The 19,096-nt window shown below is 31.8% G+C and overlaps 1 protein-coding gene across 5 annotated transcripts in view; it reads right to left on the bottom strand.

Moving 5' to 3' along the window:
* LOC106464656 (serine/threonine-protein kinase Nek8-like) overlaps positions 1-19,096 on the bottom strand; it is a 30,550-nt gene that overhangs the window by 8,305 nt on the left and 3,149 nt on the right. For 2 of the 5 annotated variants that reach the window (XM_022392400.1, XM_022392397.1), the window contains exons 2-11: positions 18,801-19,006; positions 17,118-17,173; positions 16,187-16,363; positions 14,720-14,769; positions 11,677-11,758; positions 9,630-9,841; positions 8,466-8,545; positions 4,918-5,144; positions 2,788-2,938; positions 859-935 (exon numbers count right to left, since the gene is read on the bottom strand). In XM_022392400.1, the coding sequence (XP_022248108.1) occupies positions 859-935; positions 2,788-2,938; positions 4,918-5,144; positions 8,466-8,545; positions 9,630-9,841; positions 11,677-11,758; positions 14,720-14,769; positions 16,187-16,363; positions 17,118-17,173; positions 18,801-19,006 (1,318 nt within the window). The remainder of the gene's footprint in view (positions 1-858; positions 936-2,787; positions 2,939-4,917; positions 5,145-8,465; positions 8,546-9,629; positions 9,842-11,676; positions 11,759-14,719; positions 14,770-16,186; positions 16,364-17,117; positions 17,174-18,800; positions 19,007-19,096) is intronic. The other 3 variants (XM_022392399.1, XM_022392398.1, XM_013924816.2) reach the window with 3 other exon arrangements.

A 19,096-nucleotide genomic window follows, 5' to 3' on the forward strand; every position in this document is an offset into this window, starting at 1 on the left:
CTTCACTCGTCAGTCAGAAAGGTGTTGTATTTCTCCACAACAATACATGTCCACATGTGACACGTTTGATGCAACACAAGATTATGGAGTTGGGTTGGGAAGTTCTTCTCCACCTACCATATTCTTCAGATATGGTACAATCAGATTACCATCTTTTTCGTTCACTGCAACATCATCTTAACGGGAAAACATACGCAAATGTGGAAGGTGTTAAAGAGGACATCAACATGTTTTTTGCTTCAAAGCCAAGTGATTTCTTTAAACAGGGCATTAACAACATGACTGTAAGATGCAAAAGCATCATCGATAAGAATGGAGACTATTTCATTTAATAAATGTTTTTTTTTAATATACAAGTTGTTCGGGTTTTTTTCATCTAAAAAAGGTGACATTAATTTCTTGATGATCTAATAATATTTTAATCTTTTAAACAGGACTGTTGTAGCATTGATGACTACTGAAACTGTACCACCAACTGCTGTTCAGTTTTATTTCAAGTAAATGTTTAAAATTAAAACAATCTTTATGAAGTTTTGCAATGCTCTGTCGATTCATGCAGCGTTTAGTCTCAAAAGTTCACTTTATTGAGAATTTACACATATAATAATAATATAATACTGGTGAAGGTTCATCATAAGAAGCTAATGTTTTAGATGGTCATGTAAAGCTGTACAAATTTTGAACTAATCGTCAGCAACATCCATCACCAACTTTTGGACTACTTTAACCAATTTGACCATCTCTCTTATAACTCACCCACTTCCCCAAAATGTAAGCAAGACTCTGCAACAACAAGATGTAAACTATGAGTACACAGTCAGGCACACTAACCATTAGGCCACGGCTGGCCCAACTTACCTGAGAAACATCATTGTAATCACCATGTCCGAGACATCCGTTGGAGCCACTTCCAAAACTTAGGAGTATGCCTCGATCTGGAAAGTTGAATAACATAATACACACTGATTATACATATCACTTAAAGAAGTTTCAAAATATTGTGTAAAAACTATATTAGTTTACTTAGAAATTTGATTTTATTTATTTGTTTTGTTTGTTTCTTGTTAAGTATAAGGCTACAGAATGGGCTATCTGTGCTGTACCCACCAGAGGTATCAAAATCCAATTTTCAGCATTATAAGACTTCAGACGAGCCACTGGGGACATTGTACTTAATAAATAATAAATGTATTCAAATATTAAAAAAATTAATTAAATTGGTCAGATTTCTTTCTACCTTGCAATACTAATCAGTTTCTGAGAATCTTTATTAACAGAAAGCCTAAATCCTTAGGATTGAAAAGCCCTGGACGGAATGGCAGTGTTACAAAAATATTGTGTTGTAAATTATTCCTAGTTAACCAAATAGCTGTTTACATACTTAATAGCTTATGTATTAGCATAAAAACATGTATATCACTGTCACTTAATTGTTTTTCATAATATTCGGTACCAACTGAGAGTGTCAAGAAAGTGTTGAATACATTTTTAAACCCAGCATCTTATCACAAAGAATTTTGTTAATGTTTTGCAACATGTTGTGTCTCCATGTACCAGACTGAATAACCTCTGTCCAAACTGATGGTTTGAATTTTATGTATTTGGTGTTTTCTGGTATATGCAGAGAGATTTCTCCATCAATGACTGAAGGTTTTATTAAGTAATTAAAATTTGTGTGCTTTGTGGAGGTTGGGATCTCCACACAGTGATTTGTTTTCCCTACACTCCTTTATCAAACTTTCTTTTTGACAGATACAATTCATGAAGACCTGATGTTTATTTACTCACATAGCTTTAGCTCAGGAATGTAATCCACACAATCGGTAAACATTAAATTAGATAATCTCTATTGAAAACGTACTTCACAAGTGAAAAATGTAGCAATACCAGATGAAAAGTATAATACTGGTAATACTTTTCTGTCACAAAAACTACACAACAAGTCCTGGAAGAATGCATGTAATAACCATATAATCAACATGGAATATATATAAATATAATATATTTATGTTGGAGAAAGAAATGAAAGCTACACATTCCGTTAATGGCTAAACGTGTTCAGGACGAAATCTTTATTGAAATTTTAACTAAATGGAATATACCATAAGGAAAACTTTGGAATGTACACTAGCAGATTAATTGATTGTGCACAAGAATGGGCTAACCTCTTATAAGAGAACGGAATATTGATCATAATTACTAATTTACTTTGCGTGTCTACACAAAATGTGGCAAGTTTTTAGTAAAATGTATGTCTGTTGTACACAAAAAAATCAGATGTGTTACAGAAATTTTCTACTCAAGTCAGAGTGCAAGGTTGTTCACATGAAGAATAAAAATACTTTTGTCCATCATACAGTTTGCATATTGAATTTGCATAACATCTAGAACCTCTGGAATGCATATCTTCAGGTTTTTTTCAGTAGCCTTGTACAACGTAACTGGTATTTTTCAGTAGCTCTGTACACTGTATTTGGTATTTTTCAGTAGCCCTGTACAATGTATCTGGTATTTTTCAGTAGCCCTGTACAATGTATCTGGTATTTTTCAGTAGCCCTGTACAATGTATCTGGTATTTTTTAGTAGCTCTGTACACTGTATCTGGTATTTACTCTCCTCCACAGCGAACTTCCAATAGATCAGTAATATTGGGTAAAATGAATAGATCATAACTCTGAGATCAAATACATAATAATATGTTGAATGGCACTCTGTAAAAACTCACAGCATGTGTACTTTGACCCCCACTCATGCATATATATATATATATATATATAAGTAAGTTACCTGTTAAGAGCAGAGTAAAGAGGTTCCCACACACGATCTGTACTATGTGGACGCCAGCCTTCTCTTCCAAAAAAACTGGGTAAAACACTGAAGAATCAGAAATTGAAATTTTGGCCTGAGTGGTTCCTGTAGTATCTTCCTTTTCCTTTGTCTATGTTTAAGTTAATAGAAGAATAATTGTAGTAAATCAATGAAGCAATATGTCAAAATCATAAGAACAAAAGGACCTATATAAAAGATTTTGCAAGAGTATTTATGTTTATGCAAAAATAGAGGACCAATGAAACTACATGAATGTGAACTGTCCACATAAATTCCACGATATGCTGTTTGATATTTTAGAAGAAAAAAAAGCTAAATACAGAAACACCACTTTCAAGGATATGAGTGTACTGCCTATGATTTAAGCTATAGTAATACATTAAACACTGGTTAGACGCTTAAATGACACAGTCTCCTTAGGAATTACGTAAAAATCTAGAACGAGCAGGATTTCAAGAAGGGGTATTTAATGTTATCCACAGAAGCAAAGAAATTCACACAGCAGAAAATTTAGGGAAACACAGGGTTCTAAAATCCATATCTCAACCCAATCTGGACCATCACCCCCCATCTTAAAGTGAAACTATGGTGACAAAAGAAACATAACCAATACAAAACAACGATGCTGGACATACCTACTGTCAACAAGATAATATTAAAAAAGAATCTGAAATTAACAAAGACTCTCGCACACAAAGTTCACAAATTTCCATTTTCAAGAGAAGGATGTCCAAAAAACTGGAACCACAGCAATCTAGTTCGAACATATATATGTCTAGTTTGCTAATGTGACTTCAATGGACTTTTGAGTCTTTAGTCTGCTTAAGTAGGTGTTTGGAAGAAATAAGTCAAAGACATTAACCAGTTTACAGAGAGCAGGAAAAGGAAACAATGATACATAGGTTCTCCAAGGAAGCCTGATCTTACGGAAACATCACTACAGGGCTTTTGTAAAAAAGGTGGTAGTAACATATAGTGCATTACCACTGTGGCCTTCAGCACATTTAGTCGCCTCTCCCTTCAGCACATTTAGTCGCCTCTCCCTTCAGCACATTTAGTCGCCTCTCCCTTCAGCACATTTAGTCACCTCTCCCTTCAGCACATTTAGTCACCTCTCCCTTCAGCACATTTAGTCACCTCTCCCTTCAGCACACTTTAATCACCTCTCCCTTCAGCACACTTAATCACCTCTCCCTTCAGCACACTTAATCACCTCTCCCTTCAGCACACTTAATCACCTCTCCCTTCAGCACATTTAATCACCTCTCCCTTCAGCACATTTAATCACCTCTCCCTTCAGCACATTTAATCACCTCTCCCTTCATCTCTCCCAAAAACTGTAAATGATTTTCACCATGTACTCTACATCAACCTCAACTTATAGAATACAACTGCTACAAAAACCATTTGAGCATTTTTTTGTAATTTGAAATATAATACTCTGATAACAGTCTTAAGTGAAGTTTTTGGGCATTAGTACACCTAGCACATACTACAAAAAAGGAAAAATTCCAACTTTACTATAAAAGTAGTGGTATCCAAAGCTGTGGCCGGGATGCAAGTTTGGCTGAAAAACAAATCATACACAGCAAAAACAAAAAGGCCAATTGTGCCACTTGAAATAAATTTTCTGAATTGCACAGATTTGGGATGTCCAAAAAGGTGGCTAAAAGGTCAGCACTGAAATAATTATTGGAACCATAACTATGAAGTAATCAAAAATGTAAACATAGAGAATTAAAAGTTGTATATCTTTTTTTTTTTTATCTTGGCAATTATCATAAATAAGATATCTCTCTCTTCATATCAATAAAACTGGCTAACAATTTAAAATTAAACTTTTTGTAATGATCATCAGCCATCATTGTCGTAGACGATAGATTTAATCGGTAATTAGTAACTGGTGTGTTTCAATGCAGAAATTTCTCCTTTAATAATGTATACTGAAATTATATGATACTAGTTTAAGGTTCCAATTAAAAAGCTCAAACACGTTACCTTCTCTTAGTACTGATGAAATTGTAGATTAAATAAAGACAAACACATCTTTTTTATCAACAAACACCAGTTAAGGAAACATGGATATACCTCTCCTACCTTCCACAAAACAACTCGGCCATCCCTGGTTAGTCCAGCCATTTGGGTTCTACCCAGTGAAATGCTAACTATTTCTGTGTCACTAGATGGCAGTGGGAGGTGATGGGGAGTGGAGTAACTTCCACCCCAGTAGTACACAGCAGAGCATGCAGCAACTGACTCTGTCTTGCACTCCCCATCTTTCGCAGAAAAGTCTTTTTGAACTAAATAAAGCAATTCTGAAATAAATACATGGAACTTAACTGGAACTTAATAAAAGTAACATACGAAACAAGTTACAATTAATTCATAGGATAAATTATATCCATATACATTTAAGAAAACTGAGACAAATATCATGATTTCTCAGATTTTCTCATATTGGTAAACAAATGTTTTTACTAGCAGCTACAGGATAGATTACTTTTAGCTTTAGTCACACCTATCATTATCCATGAAGACTGGAAAGAGTCAAATAATGCTTCTCTAACACACTCATATCAAGAGCAATAGTTGAGTAGGGCTCAAACACTAAAATATGTTATTTTCAAGTTTCCTTGCATCATTAAGTTGTCTTCAGTATTCGTTAAGCTTACACATTCAGTGCATTACTAACTTTCTAAGTAAAATTTATCAGTTGATGAACAAAATATTTCGATTATACTAGGATCTCGGTGAAACCTGACTTCACTTTGATTATGGAAATCAACATCAATAACAAAATCCCAATATTTTAAAACATTTTTTGGAATCTATGAATCATACAACAAGGGATTAAGCTAAGTGATCTTAAGCAAACAGTGAGTGCCTTCAAACAAATTAAAAGTAACTAACTCAAACACAAACAATGAATAATTGAAACAAATTTAAAGTACCTAACACAAATGCAAAAAGAAATTTAAAAAAATCACAAGTATCTAGCTCAAACACAATTAGTGAGTAATTTAAATGAACTAAATGTACCTAAATCAAACATAGAGCGTTTTTAAACAAGTATCTAACTCAAAGTCAAACTTAGTAATTTAAACAAACTTAAAGTACCCAACTAAAACACAAATAGTACCTTTAAACAAATCAAATAACTTAAACGTGGCAAATATCTTTAACAAGTTAAAATAACTAACTGAAACACAAATTCCAAGAACCTTTAACCCTTATATTATTGGACTGTTTTTATTTATAGCATTTATTAATGGTGAGGTCCACATATTGCATTATATTTAGCCATCTTATTTTTTCCCAGTTACAACACTCCGTGTTTATAAGTTGCTTATTTTCTACTTAAAATACATAGAACTCAGTATTAATTAGTGAAATTAACTGCAATGTGTATAGAATTTTTATTTACATACAATTAAAGACATTGCAACCAACAAAATTATGGACCCACAAGTACAGGGGGTTGAGTATCTTATATTAAAACAATTTTGAATATGTAAATGAGTAAGTCATCCTATATGACTTTTCTGAGAAGGGTGTGTAACAACCATTTTTGACACAAAACATTCATACACTCAGATCATAAAAATGCATTCAGATTTGGAGATAAGAATCTCCAAAATGGAGATATCCCTTGTACTTAATAGAATTGGAAAGCAAAGGAAAATGGATTAATGTGGGGAACCAGCTCCATCTAGGAAGAGACCTAAAATAAGTCATACACTAGCCATGGCATTTTGTAACAAATGAGAAACCATGAACACAAAGACCAGTGGGAAAAGCCATCCATGTACCCCAGGCATCAGTACACAACATAATCAGCAAAGACTTCCATCTGGAAAAGTGGCACAAGTCACTCGTACACGAGTTGCTTCCATAATATACCCATTCAACCATCACATACCTCAAACAGCTGAAGAATAAAATAGCTATTCATGCAATTCTATATAAAGTCACCACATTCAGCTTATACATATTACAATGCAATCAGACTGTTGAAACAGGCAATAAGAAACTGTCATCCTCACACACTTGAGGGATTATGAAAAGCAGGAAGAGAAGAGGGGTGTGTTTTGGTGCATGAAAACTTTATGACAAAGCTATGAAAACTGTGTCATTAGGGTACAATCATCAAAGCATGATCAGATGTGGTGACATGGACTGTAATGACATGGCGAGACTAAAATAATTTTAGTATAGCACGTTCAATCTCTCTAATCTGATGCAAAATTAGTTTTAAACATATATTTATAAAACTGGTGAAATTATGTTTTTTGGACCAAAGGGGTGTCCTGATTCTATCCATCCTGACAGCAGAAAAATTTAACCAAATTGCAGGAAACATAGTATAAACTTTTTAAAAAGTTTACAGTTTCTGTTTTAAAATAATTCATACAATTTGATTTAGTATTTCTATCATATTTTCGGTTATGAAATTTCAAGACTTATGAAAAAAAAATTAAAATACTATCTTTATTAGAACTTAAATTATTTTATTACTTATCAGAATGTTCCATTTTATACATCCAATCAGTTTCATCTTCTTTGATATTCATAAACACACTTCCGTCACATTACAAATCCTGACAAAGTTAATGATAATGTCATTTTGAAGATCTTTATGAGTTTTTGCAATGTTTTTTTTTGTTATTTTTATCTGTATTCTAATGTGGAACAAACCACCAATCTTGGAATGTTCTTGTCTCTATTGAGGATTTTTATGTTCCTGAAAATGTTTTCATGTTTAATTATATAAGTTTGAAAGCTACAGAAATAATATTGTGTATCAAGACATTAAATACATTTAGTTGGGTTTAACAACTCCAGTAAGTGATGGTAAGCTGATTTGATAATACAAATTCTTTTTTTTTTTTTGGTTAAGCTTATCAGACTTGATCACGAATACTTGTGGCAATTCATCATCCCTATGGGAGCTTTGGGTAGCTAATACGTCAATAAGTCACACATTAGTGCTACAGTTTTCATTATACTGAATAAGATAGATTAGAATCTCTTCTAAGCAACTTGTTTTAGCTGTTGGCTCTAGCTTTTTCAAACCTTAGCTTCATTAATCACTGTTCAGACCACATGCTATAACCACTGATGGAGAAGAAAAATTGCAGGAAACACAATGCATGGATCATTATACTGACAGGGTAAATCATTTCTTAGCAAATGTAAACCATATTTTTAGAAGAACTGAAAATTCTAAAAACAAAAATCAATAAATGCACAAATATTGAAACCTGGAACATTTTCAACATTTTTTTATTTGATAAATAAATGTTAGCTAATGATTATATATAAATTCTAAAGTATTTTGTTGGATTAGATATTTGTTGAAGAACAGTTACTACTTTATTTTTTTACTTAAATAAATCATTTTTACAGCATGCACCGAAGATTGCATTTAAACAATCAGGACAGTTGCAGATGGTTGCCTTCTGTAGTTACAAAAATCATTTTTACAGCATGCACCAAACTTTACATTTATACTAAGAGCTGATAGCTTCTATGACACTGACTCTCATGGTAAAAATACATAAAGAGAGTAAAGATGATCAATTTATCGATAACTTTAATAAAATGCTACCACTATGTTACTAATACAAATCATTCACCAGATAATGCACTGTCAGGATGTTCATTAGCAAACCCTTGTAGTTGGACAGGAGAAGAAAAGGAGGGACGTTGGGAAGACCTAAAGTGAAAGTACACCTTTGATTAACCCTTTAAAAAAAATAATAATAATAATAAAATAATAATCACTTTTTTTTTTTTTACTAACAGTCTAGTAACCTGTGTTTTTACAATATTTTAACCGTTTACAAAAATGTCGCTACAACACAACAATGACTCTTGTAACCCAGTCTAGTAACCCGTATTTATACATTGGTTTAATCTTTTACAAAAACATCGCTAAGACACAACAATCACTCTTGTAACCCAGTCTGGTAACCCGTATTTATACATTGGTTTAATCTTTTACAAAAACATCGCTAAGACACAACAATCACTCTTGTAACCCAGTCTGGTAACCCGTATTTATACATTGGTTTAATCTTTTACAAAAACATCGCTAAGACACAACAATCACTCTTGTAACCCAGTCTGGTAACCCGTATTTATACATTGGTTTAATCTTTTACAAAAACAGCACTAAGACACAACAATCACTCTTGTAAGCCAGTCTAGTAACCTGTAATTTATACATTGGTTTAATCTTTTACAAAAACATCTCTAAGACACAACAATCACTCTTGTAACCCAGTCTAGTAACCCGTATTTATACATTGGTTTAATCTTTTACAAAAAACAGCACTAAGACACAACAATCGCTCTTGTAACCCAGTCTAGTAACCCGTATTTATACATTCGTTTAACCTTTTAGAAAAAACATCTATAAAACACAACAATCACTTTTGTAACCCAGTCTAGTAACCCGTATTTATACATTGGTTTAATCTTTTTCAAAAAACAGCACTAAGACACAACAATCGCTCTTGTAACCCAGTGTAGCAACCCGTATTTATACATTGGTTTAATCTTTTACAAAAAACATCGCTAAGACACAACAATCGCTTTTGTAACCCAGTCTAGTAACCCGTATTTATACATTCGTTTAACCTTTTAGAAAAAACATCTCTAAGACACAACAATCACTATTTTTACCACAATTTAGCAACCCAAGTTTATTCAATATTGGCACCTTTAAGTCAATCTACCTTCAAAAGTTAAAAAATAACATCAGTTGGATCTATTTACTCCTTCAAGATCTTGTATACCTTGATATACAGGGAATGGTTCCAATGTCAGTATAGAGACAATACATCAAGCCAAATATGATTGGCTGAACTATAATTTGTCTGATAGTGGGGCGTTTCTGAGGGTCACGATGGAGCATGCTTAACAACATTTGTCGAAGTTCACTACTGTAATGGTCAGCTATTGGTGCAAAGGAACCATGCATTATCTTCAACACAAGAGCTGGGAGGTTCTGTAAGTATGCAGAAATACAATATCAAAACTTGGATCCAGAAGATGTTATTGACAAAGATAGAAAATAGTTAATATTTAAATAAGACTATTTTAAAACAACCTACTGGTGTGTATTAAGAAAATGAAATTAAAGACTCGCAAACCTAACAAAAACAAAAAACTAACAAAACAAGTAAAAGAATTGTACAACTTTGTTAATTGAGATGAAAAGATAAAACTGCTAAAATCCAAAAGAAACAAATCTCTTCTTACCATTCACTAAACAGTCTCCTGCATTTTTTTTTTTTACTTTTTAAATCTGATGTTAAGTCGTTTGACACACCAATACTAAAGTTTGTTTCTGTTAACTGCAAACAACCAGACAAACTAGTAAAACCATGATATATACTATTATAATATATACACACACACACACTCACACATAAAAAGCTAATATTTGTCTATAGTTTAGTTCACACCTTTTTAACCAATAATCTAAAATGTAAAGTGAGAAATATTTCTACTTTTTAGCATTCTGGTGGATAAACTTGTCATTACTTTATGTGTTGTTGAGAAATATTTCTACTTTATGGCATTCTGGTGGATAAACTTGTCATTACCTTATGTGTTGTTGAGAAATATTTCTACTTTATGGCATTCTGGTGGATAAACTTGTCATTACTTTATGTGTTGTTGAGAAATATTTCTACTTTATGGCATTCTGGTGGATAAACTTGTCATTACTTTATGTGTTGTTGAGAAATATTTATACTTTATGGCATTCTGGTGGATAAACTTGTCATTACTTTATGTGTTGTTGAGAAATATTTCTACTTTATGGCATTCTGGTGGATAAACATGTCTATTACTTTACGTGTTGTTGAGAAATATTTCTACTTTATGGCATTCTGGTGGATAAACTTGTCATTATTTTATGTGTTGTTGAAAAATATTTCTACTTTTAGCCTTTTATTTGAAATCTACCCTAGTGTTCAGAAACATTTTCATTTTTATTCTTGTCAGGGAAACTTAAGGTTAACTTATACAGTGTTAATTTTTTTTTACTTCTAGCCTTTTAATGCAAACTTCTTACCTTACCTAAATTTGAAAATATTTTTACTTTCAGCCTTTTAGTGGATGGACATGTCTTTACCTTACATTACATTATTTTGGGTTTTTCTCTCACTCGATTGGAGATTGCACTTAGGAATAGCTTATGAAGGTTAATCAATATTTCTATTATAAAGCTATAAAAAAATCTGTGTTCATTAAGCCTAAAATTGAAAAGGTAGACTTGTTAGGTAACATAATTTGGTAGGTATTTGTTATTTTTAATCTGAACATTCACCCTATGCAACACATGGGATAAACAATCAGGTCACAGACTCAAAGGTTCCTAATTGAGAACCACTGTCCAGAGGGAGGGCAAAATTATCAACACCTACCTTGCACAGTTACTGTTAACCAGACAGCAAGAGTTATGGCCAAAGTTATAACACCAACACAGCAGAAAGTGTATTGTGTGTTTAGCCCAGTATGTTAAATATCAATTCCTTCCAAGCCCCGGTATTATAACGAAAATAAAATATATCTGAAAATACAAACAATTGCTTTAAGGGGAAAAAAATATATGGTGAATATTTTACCTAAATAGTCAAACAAAGTAACTTGTATGAAACAGTGACCACATAGTATTTTTCCCTTAGAGCAACTAGAACCATTTCCTGCCATTTTTAAATGTTTACAAGTAAATCTTTTTGTTACTTGTTTCATCTTTAAATAATCCTGAACCACTGTCTTAAATAATATCCAAAATTAAATTCCTCTGTCCTTTTGTCATCTCCACCTACTCACTGTGGCTTCAAATGGCCTCTTCAATGTTAACAGTTCGTATAAAACACATCCCAGGGCCCATATATCACTTTTCTGGTTATAGCTAAAATGTTGTTAAGGTGCCAAATCTCAAAAATCGCACGTAAACAAAACCACTAAGAACATAGTATTTATTTTAAATTAAAAATATTAATCATCTAAAGATAAATTCACTAAAGACAAATGAAAAAAGGACTAATTTTGGTAGTAGCAATCTTAGGCTCAGAACATGATGATGAAGGCAAAAACTACGAGAATTCATCATTAAAAACATTTGACAATTTTGAAATACTGATACAGATGTAACCCTACAAATACTAATACAGATGTAACCCTTTGAAAATAAACATATTTATCTTTTACTTAAAACCTTTTAAAGTAAGTAACTTGATTACATTAAATGAATATCTTATGAAAACATTTTTCAAAAAGAATCGTCATAATGTTTCCTCATTATGGGAAATCATCTTATAATACATCATCCAGATATAACAATAATCTACCTTGACATTTTAAAATGAAACTACTTCATACTTCATTATTGAAAGAAAAGAAGTGAATCTACACTGTAAGGACATATGCAATCCTCAAAAATGCATGAGAGTAAGACAAAATAAAAAAGGTTTTAATTGCTCCTCTTTTACTTTTCCTCAATACCCCATTTTCTTTATGTGAAGAAGTTTTTATTATTGTTTGTTTGTTTGTTTTGAATTTTGCACAAAGCTACACGAGGACTATCTGTTCTAGCCATCCCTAATTTAGCAGTGTAAGACTATAGGGAAGGCAGCTAGTCAACACCACCCACTGCCAAATCTTGGGCTACTCTTTTACCAATGAATAATGGGATTGACCATCACATTATAATGCCCCCATGGCTGAAAGGGAGAGCATGTTTGGTATGACAGGGATTCAAACCCGCGACCCTCAGATTGCAAGTCGAGCAACCTAACCACCTGGCCAAAGTTTTTATTTTCCTATATTGTTACAATTGAAAACTATCCAGTGGCTAAAAATTGAGAAACAGCACAAATACCATTAGGCAGCTTTGCATTTAACAAACTAAACAATTAAAAGTGTGTACTAAACAATTAAAAAGTGTGTACTAAACAATTAAAAAAGTGTGTACTAAACAATTAAAAAAGTGTGTACTAAACAATTAAAAAAGTGTGTACTAAACTATTAAAAACTGTGTACTAAACTATTAAAACTGTGTACTAAACAATTAAAAAGTGTGTACTAAACAATTAAAAAGTGTGTACTAAACAAATAAAAGTGTGTACTAAACAATTAAAAGTGTGTACTAAACAATTAAAAGTGTGTACTAAACTATTAAAAGTGTGTACTAAACAAATAAAAGTGTGTACTAAACAAATAAAAGTGTGTACTAAACAATTAAAAGTGTGTACTAAACTATTAAAAAAATTCTAATTCATCTGTCTATTTTAATTCAAATATCAAAATATCAAACATTTCTTTCACACTTAAATATTTCAGGTGCTGAGACATGTTCTGTACAATTAAGAAATAAATTAGGAATGAGTACATTTCTTATATCTAAAATTTTTCTGCATCACTTTTAACCCTTTCTAGCCAGTACCTCACGATTTTTATGAAAGTTTTACGTTTTAAAAATTCTGTCTGATCTCTTCCATCAAATCACCTACAGAAAAATAAAACTAACTGAAATGTTCAGATTTAGAATTTATACTGATGAATATTTTATCAACATTTGTTTTCTAAAAACTAATTTAAAAAAAAACTACTAAACCTAAATTAGATTTTTTGTTTATGTCCCCATTGTAATTATTATTTGGGGAATAGAAATATTTAAGTGAATAAAAATGTGTCAGAATATAAAATGTAGCTGAAAACATGGTCTTTGTGATTTTTTTTTTATGTGGGTAAATGACCTACTAAGTTTTAAAAAACATTTTTGTCTGATCTCTCCCATCAAGTCATCTGTAGATGTCTTTAGTAATTGAGCTGAAAGCTTGTGTTAAAATAAAAGATTAAAATAATGTATTAAGTTACAACATACAAATATGAAGTTATTTTAGATTATTTTCTTCTTGAAACTGTAGTACAAAGGTAACTTTTATGAATGAGATATAGTGAAATAAATACTATTTATTTTAATTTTTTAATGGCATATATTGTAACATTTATATCAGAGCAACAGTTATGGAGGTGTCACATGATGGCATAGTATATAGCTATGTAATGTAATGGTTTTATTTCATTTTATGTAAATTTCAATAATAAAATAGTTTAGGTAAAAAAAATATTCAACAGTTATGTTTCATACCTGTATCAGACACAAATTTATTTCCAAGTATTCAATTTTAAAGTATAAAATTCATAAGTGACTGATATAATGTCACTGGGCAAAAAATAGTTAAGTAACTAACATTTCCAAAGTTTTCCATCTAAAGTTTTCACAAAAAAAAAACAATAATCATAATCTAGCTTGAATTTATCATATTTACAGAACAATAATAGGCACATGATAATATTTTTTAATCAGAAACATTTGTTACTCAGAAAACTGAAGAGTTTTTTTTTGTATTTCGTACACTGTAGCACATAGTTTTGTTGTACAACTCATTTGTCTGGCCTTATTTGGAGTATTATGTGTAGTTTTGGTGCCCTTATCTTAGGAATGACATTGCGTTGTTGGAGAGGATAGAGGGTAGGACTATTAAAATGACCAGAGATGGATAGGAGGGTTGTCATTTAAGGATACACTGAGATCCCTTGACCCCTCTTCTCCATGGGTCTGTTATTTGACCAAAAATCATGATGCTGAATTTACCACATTAATCTTCAAGAAATTTGGCAAACTTTTAGTAAACATTACACATCTGTTGCATGCAAAAAATTTCATTCACATATTTCTAGTAAAGGTTTATCTGTGAATTTCCAAAGCCTTTACTAAGTCAGTTTGAGTAAATAGTGATTTTTATGCTAAAATTAAAAATACTTCTCATAGTTGGCTATTCTTCATCATGTATTATGAAAAGGATACTGTTTGCCCTCACAAAGCTCTGGAGAGATGTAACAAGGTGTCCCAACAACCTATCAGAGAGAGGGAGATACTAAATCAATCAAAACAGAATGCTTCAAATTGCACTTAACATTATACAACTTAACAGACTAAGACTATTTACAGTTTTATCTTAAATATAAAACACAGTAGAGTTAATGAGATTACACAACAATCCTTTAATGTCTAGCTTGTGATTCTGAGTATCTTTGTTAGCTGTAAACAACCTTGGAAACAGTTGCTGACACTATGGGATATAAGGGGGCACACAGTTGGTGCATCATGAAAACAGCTGCTGAATTATGCGCAAACCAAAAAAATGTCTCTTCCAATATTATTTCCCGACTATTGTGTCGTTTGGACCTTCATACCTCTATTTGCAGCCTCAATAATGTCAAATGTATCCACTACTGCTTGGAATGCAATAATTATCATAACACTGTACATTCAGTAAATGAACGATGTACTTCTTTATTATATGTAACTATATTTGGTACACTTTAGAATATTATAATATCTGTGATTTTAATGTAATGTTTCAGACTCGAAACTTTGTGAAACTTCTGTTACGTATAACTATATTACTTGAGGTCTAAATTTTTTAGCATGTAAAAATGCTTGTTAACTGAAAATTACCATGGTAATACTTGTGATAAGAACATCTACTCTTAGTCTAAAGCTATCTGTAGCCTAACTTAGCAGCTAAAAATCAAAAATGTAAAAATATGGCAAATACTTAATTACCAGTACACTGTTACCATGCTAAGTAACAAAAATGTCTTAAAATAAAGAGTAAGTACATAAACACTTAATCTTTTCACCACCAGATAATGTTTTATAGAATTTCCCTCACTATCCAACAGTTAATTTTCTGAATCCCAATAAAGGAATTATTAAACAGTATCTAAACTAAGTTGGTTTTTACCATCTGCCTAATTTTTAAACAATTTCATTTGCCTTTCCACATATAGTTTGTTACAATAAAGAAAATAATTTTAATAGCATTTTTACTTACTATTTAGTAGATTATTTTACAGGTTTCTTATAAAGTTAGTGTTAGAGACCATATTAGGTCATGGTAATATTTTTACAGGGACATTTAGTCTCAAGAGTCTAAAAATACACTTTTTTCATTCTTATAATTATAACTTGTATACTGTTAGCAAAGAAAGATTCAATTCAGATAAACAAGTTAGCACAAATAATTTAAATGAAAATCTCATTTTTTTTGCAACATTTCATACAGATGCTCTTTGTCAGATGGTATTAATTGCATTACAGAATAGTTAGGCCTAACTTCTCTGTAACACGATATACATATGCCTGATGAAGAGCATCCATTCGGAATGTTGCTAAAAATTTATGTTAGACTTGTGCTGACTTGTTTATTTATCTCAATTCAGTTTTCCAATATTTTGCAAAAACATGTTTACTCATAAAAAGACTCACACTTGAGGCTTTTGTTTTGCTGTCCAGAACTTTAGAAATACCAAAGTCTCCAATTTTCAAAGTGTCCTTTCTTTCATTTAATAGAATATTCTGACTTTTCAAATCCCGATGAAGAACTTTACGAGAATGCACATGGTCTAAGGCCATTACAATTTGTATGAAAAAATTAAGAACTTCCTAAGGAGAGAAAGAAAAAGAATTTAGAAAGTTTTCGAAAAACAAGCTTATGAAAAGTATCAATAACTTCTGATCGAAGCAAGCTACCTATATAGATCAGAATTGGAATTGATCAATACACATAGTAATTTTGAAATTAAAATGAAATTTTCTGTAAAAAGCAAAAAGATATTTCTCAATTTTTAGTTTCCATACTTCTTCTGTTCACACAAATGATTCTAATTATTATGCTCTCTTTCACAAACAGCTTTAATATTTGTGAGAAGCTTTTGTTAGACATCTTTCAGTGTTCCAAACTCTTTATGATAAACAGCACCACTTTGAGGAACTTAAGCACAATGCTGTCAACTTTCCCCCTATTCAAAACAGATTATATTCTCAAGACTACAACTGAAGTCAGCAACCAAAAGAACAAGAACTGTACTTCACTTATTCTTATACAACCACAACATAAAGTCATGCAGTTTGAATTATTCATACAATTGGTTCAATTTTATCATTCTCTGATACTTAGCAAAAATGTAAAAATGTGTAGGTTACAAGCTGGTAGATAAACATACTTAAGTTCTTTACCTCTTCTTGTAAAAATGTGTAGGTTACAAGCTGGTAGATAAACATACTTAAGAACTTAAGTATGTTTATCTACCAGCTTGTAACCTACACATTTTTACAAGAAGAGGTAAAGAACATCTACCAGCTTGTAACCTACACATTTTTACAAGAAGAGGTAGAAAAACATACTTAAGTTCTTTACCTCTTCTTGTAAAAATGCTCCATGTCGTTGTTGCAAATAGTCATAGAGGGTGCCACCTGTGAAAAAAAAATATACTTGAAAGTATTAAAGAGACTTCATTTATTCTACTGCTACCCATTTGTAATGATTTGTAAAATGTAACGATATTTGAAAATATTACATTAACAATACGATTTATAATCGGACTGTGGTGAAAGCACAGGTTTGAATGTTGGTGAAACAAAGGAATCCAATAGGCTAAAATCTGTGATAAAAATCATGTTACACTGATGATTTCTTTTATGTTAATAGATTCACATAAGCAACTTGTGCAAGACAAAAGATGGATATGATGGTTAAACTAGGTAGTCTATGACACCTGGTGGTTAAACTAGCTAGTCTGTTGGTTCAGTTTATATTCAAGGTTTTTACTTATACCTCAGGTCTGTTAACCATTACATCAGGGAAAGGAAATTTATCCCCCCACACAATTGTCAGTTGCATCGTGGAATGTAGTTTGTTCATGAATTCTTGAATCTTGTCTTAGTGTGTGGTCATATTCCAAATGTATCATCAATATATCCAAGTCAAATTTTGGGAACAGAGCAGCCGTTATGTAGGAGTTCCATTTAGAGGTTACTGAATACTGGTGGTAGGGGTGAGCCCAAGGCTTGGTCTTCTTATTTCTAGTTTTCTTCAAGTTGGAAGTAGGTTGGGAGTTCCTTTGTTCTGGATGTTGCCAGAGTTCTGTCGTAGCGTGTCAATACATTAGTGAAGAAGTCAGAGCATGAAAGATAATCACTGTTTCTTGTGAGGTTGCTTTTTTTTATCTGTACAAAGTGATCCAAGTTCTTAACAGGAGAGGACATTTTACTTATTAACTGAAATAATATATCCAATGGATATCTCGCAAAGGAATAATATGGTGAATCTCTGCTGTTAACAATGGGCCAGAGAGGGAAGCCTTGTTTGTGAATTTTAGATAAACCATAAATAGGCCAAAAAAAGGATAGTTTTTAAATTTAATAAGTCATAGATGTGTGGAGTAACACTGTTCTATACTGTTAGTTGTTTCACTATTTCTGTTGCAAATTCTTTCTAAAGATTCTTTAGGTGATGGGTTAAGTTTCTTCTCTTGTAATTAGTTATACTTGTCATATGACATTATATTTAGCCTATTATATTTTGTAACACTACATTCTTAATCTAGTCCCTGAAGGATTTTCCAGAATTAGAAAAATGTATAATAATAGTATTCCAACCACACTGTATCCATCATATCCATTATCAACAACCCAATTCACTCAGTACATAGCTCTTCAGACTGGCTGAAATAAAATGTACACAGTTTCAGTCAGAACACTATTTACGTAAGCCATTTGTTACAACAACAATTATGGTGTGAACACCTTTTACAAGCTAACGAAGTACGATTATAATTAATTATACTTGTCATTATGTTTAGGTGTATTATATTTTTAATACTTCATTCTTAATCTAGTCCCTGAGGAATTGTCAAGAATTAAATACTCTGTTTTGAAATATTGTCAATTTTTTGAAATATCTGTTCATACAATGCAACACAATATGAGTAGAAATTTTAAACTTTCACATTTTAAAAGTACCAGAAAAAAACCACAAATTTTCTAAAATTCTACCTACATTTGTGTGATATTATAATACACCATCTTACTCAACACTAACCAGCAGCATACTCCATGACGATAACAATCGACTTCTCTCCGAGGAAATGATCATAGTAAGCAATGATGTTTGGATGGTCCAATTTAGAATGAACCTTTGCTTCAGACAGGGACTGTTGTTTCTCTTCTCTAGTCATCTGTTCAACAGGTATCTGTTTGATAATCACTTGCTTTCCATCTGAAAGTCTTCGACACAAGTGAACAGAGCTGAAAGTGAGAAAGACTATATAAAATACACTACAAGTAAGTCTAGCAACAGAAGAGCTCAACATTAACACAATCACTGTCAAATACTAA

This window comes from Limulus polyphemus, unplaced genomic scaffold, assembly GCF_000517525.1.
Source record: "Limulus polyphemus unplaced genomic scaffold, Limulus_polyphemus-2.1.2 Scaffold1710, whole genome shotgun sequence".
NCBI lineage: Eukaryota > Metazoa > Arthropoda > Merostomata > Xiphosura > Limulidae > Limulus > Limulus polyphemus.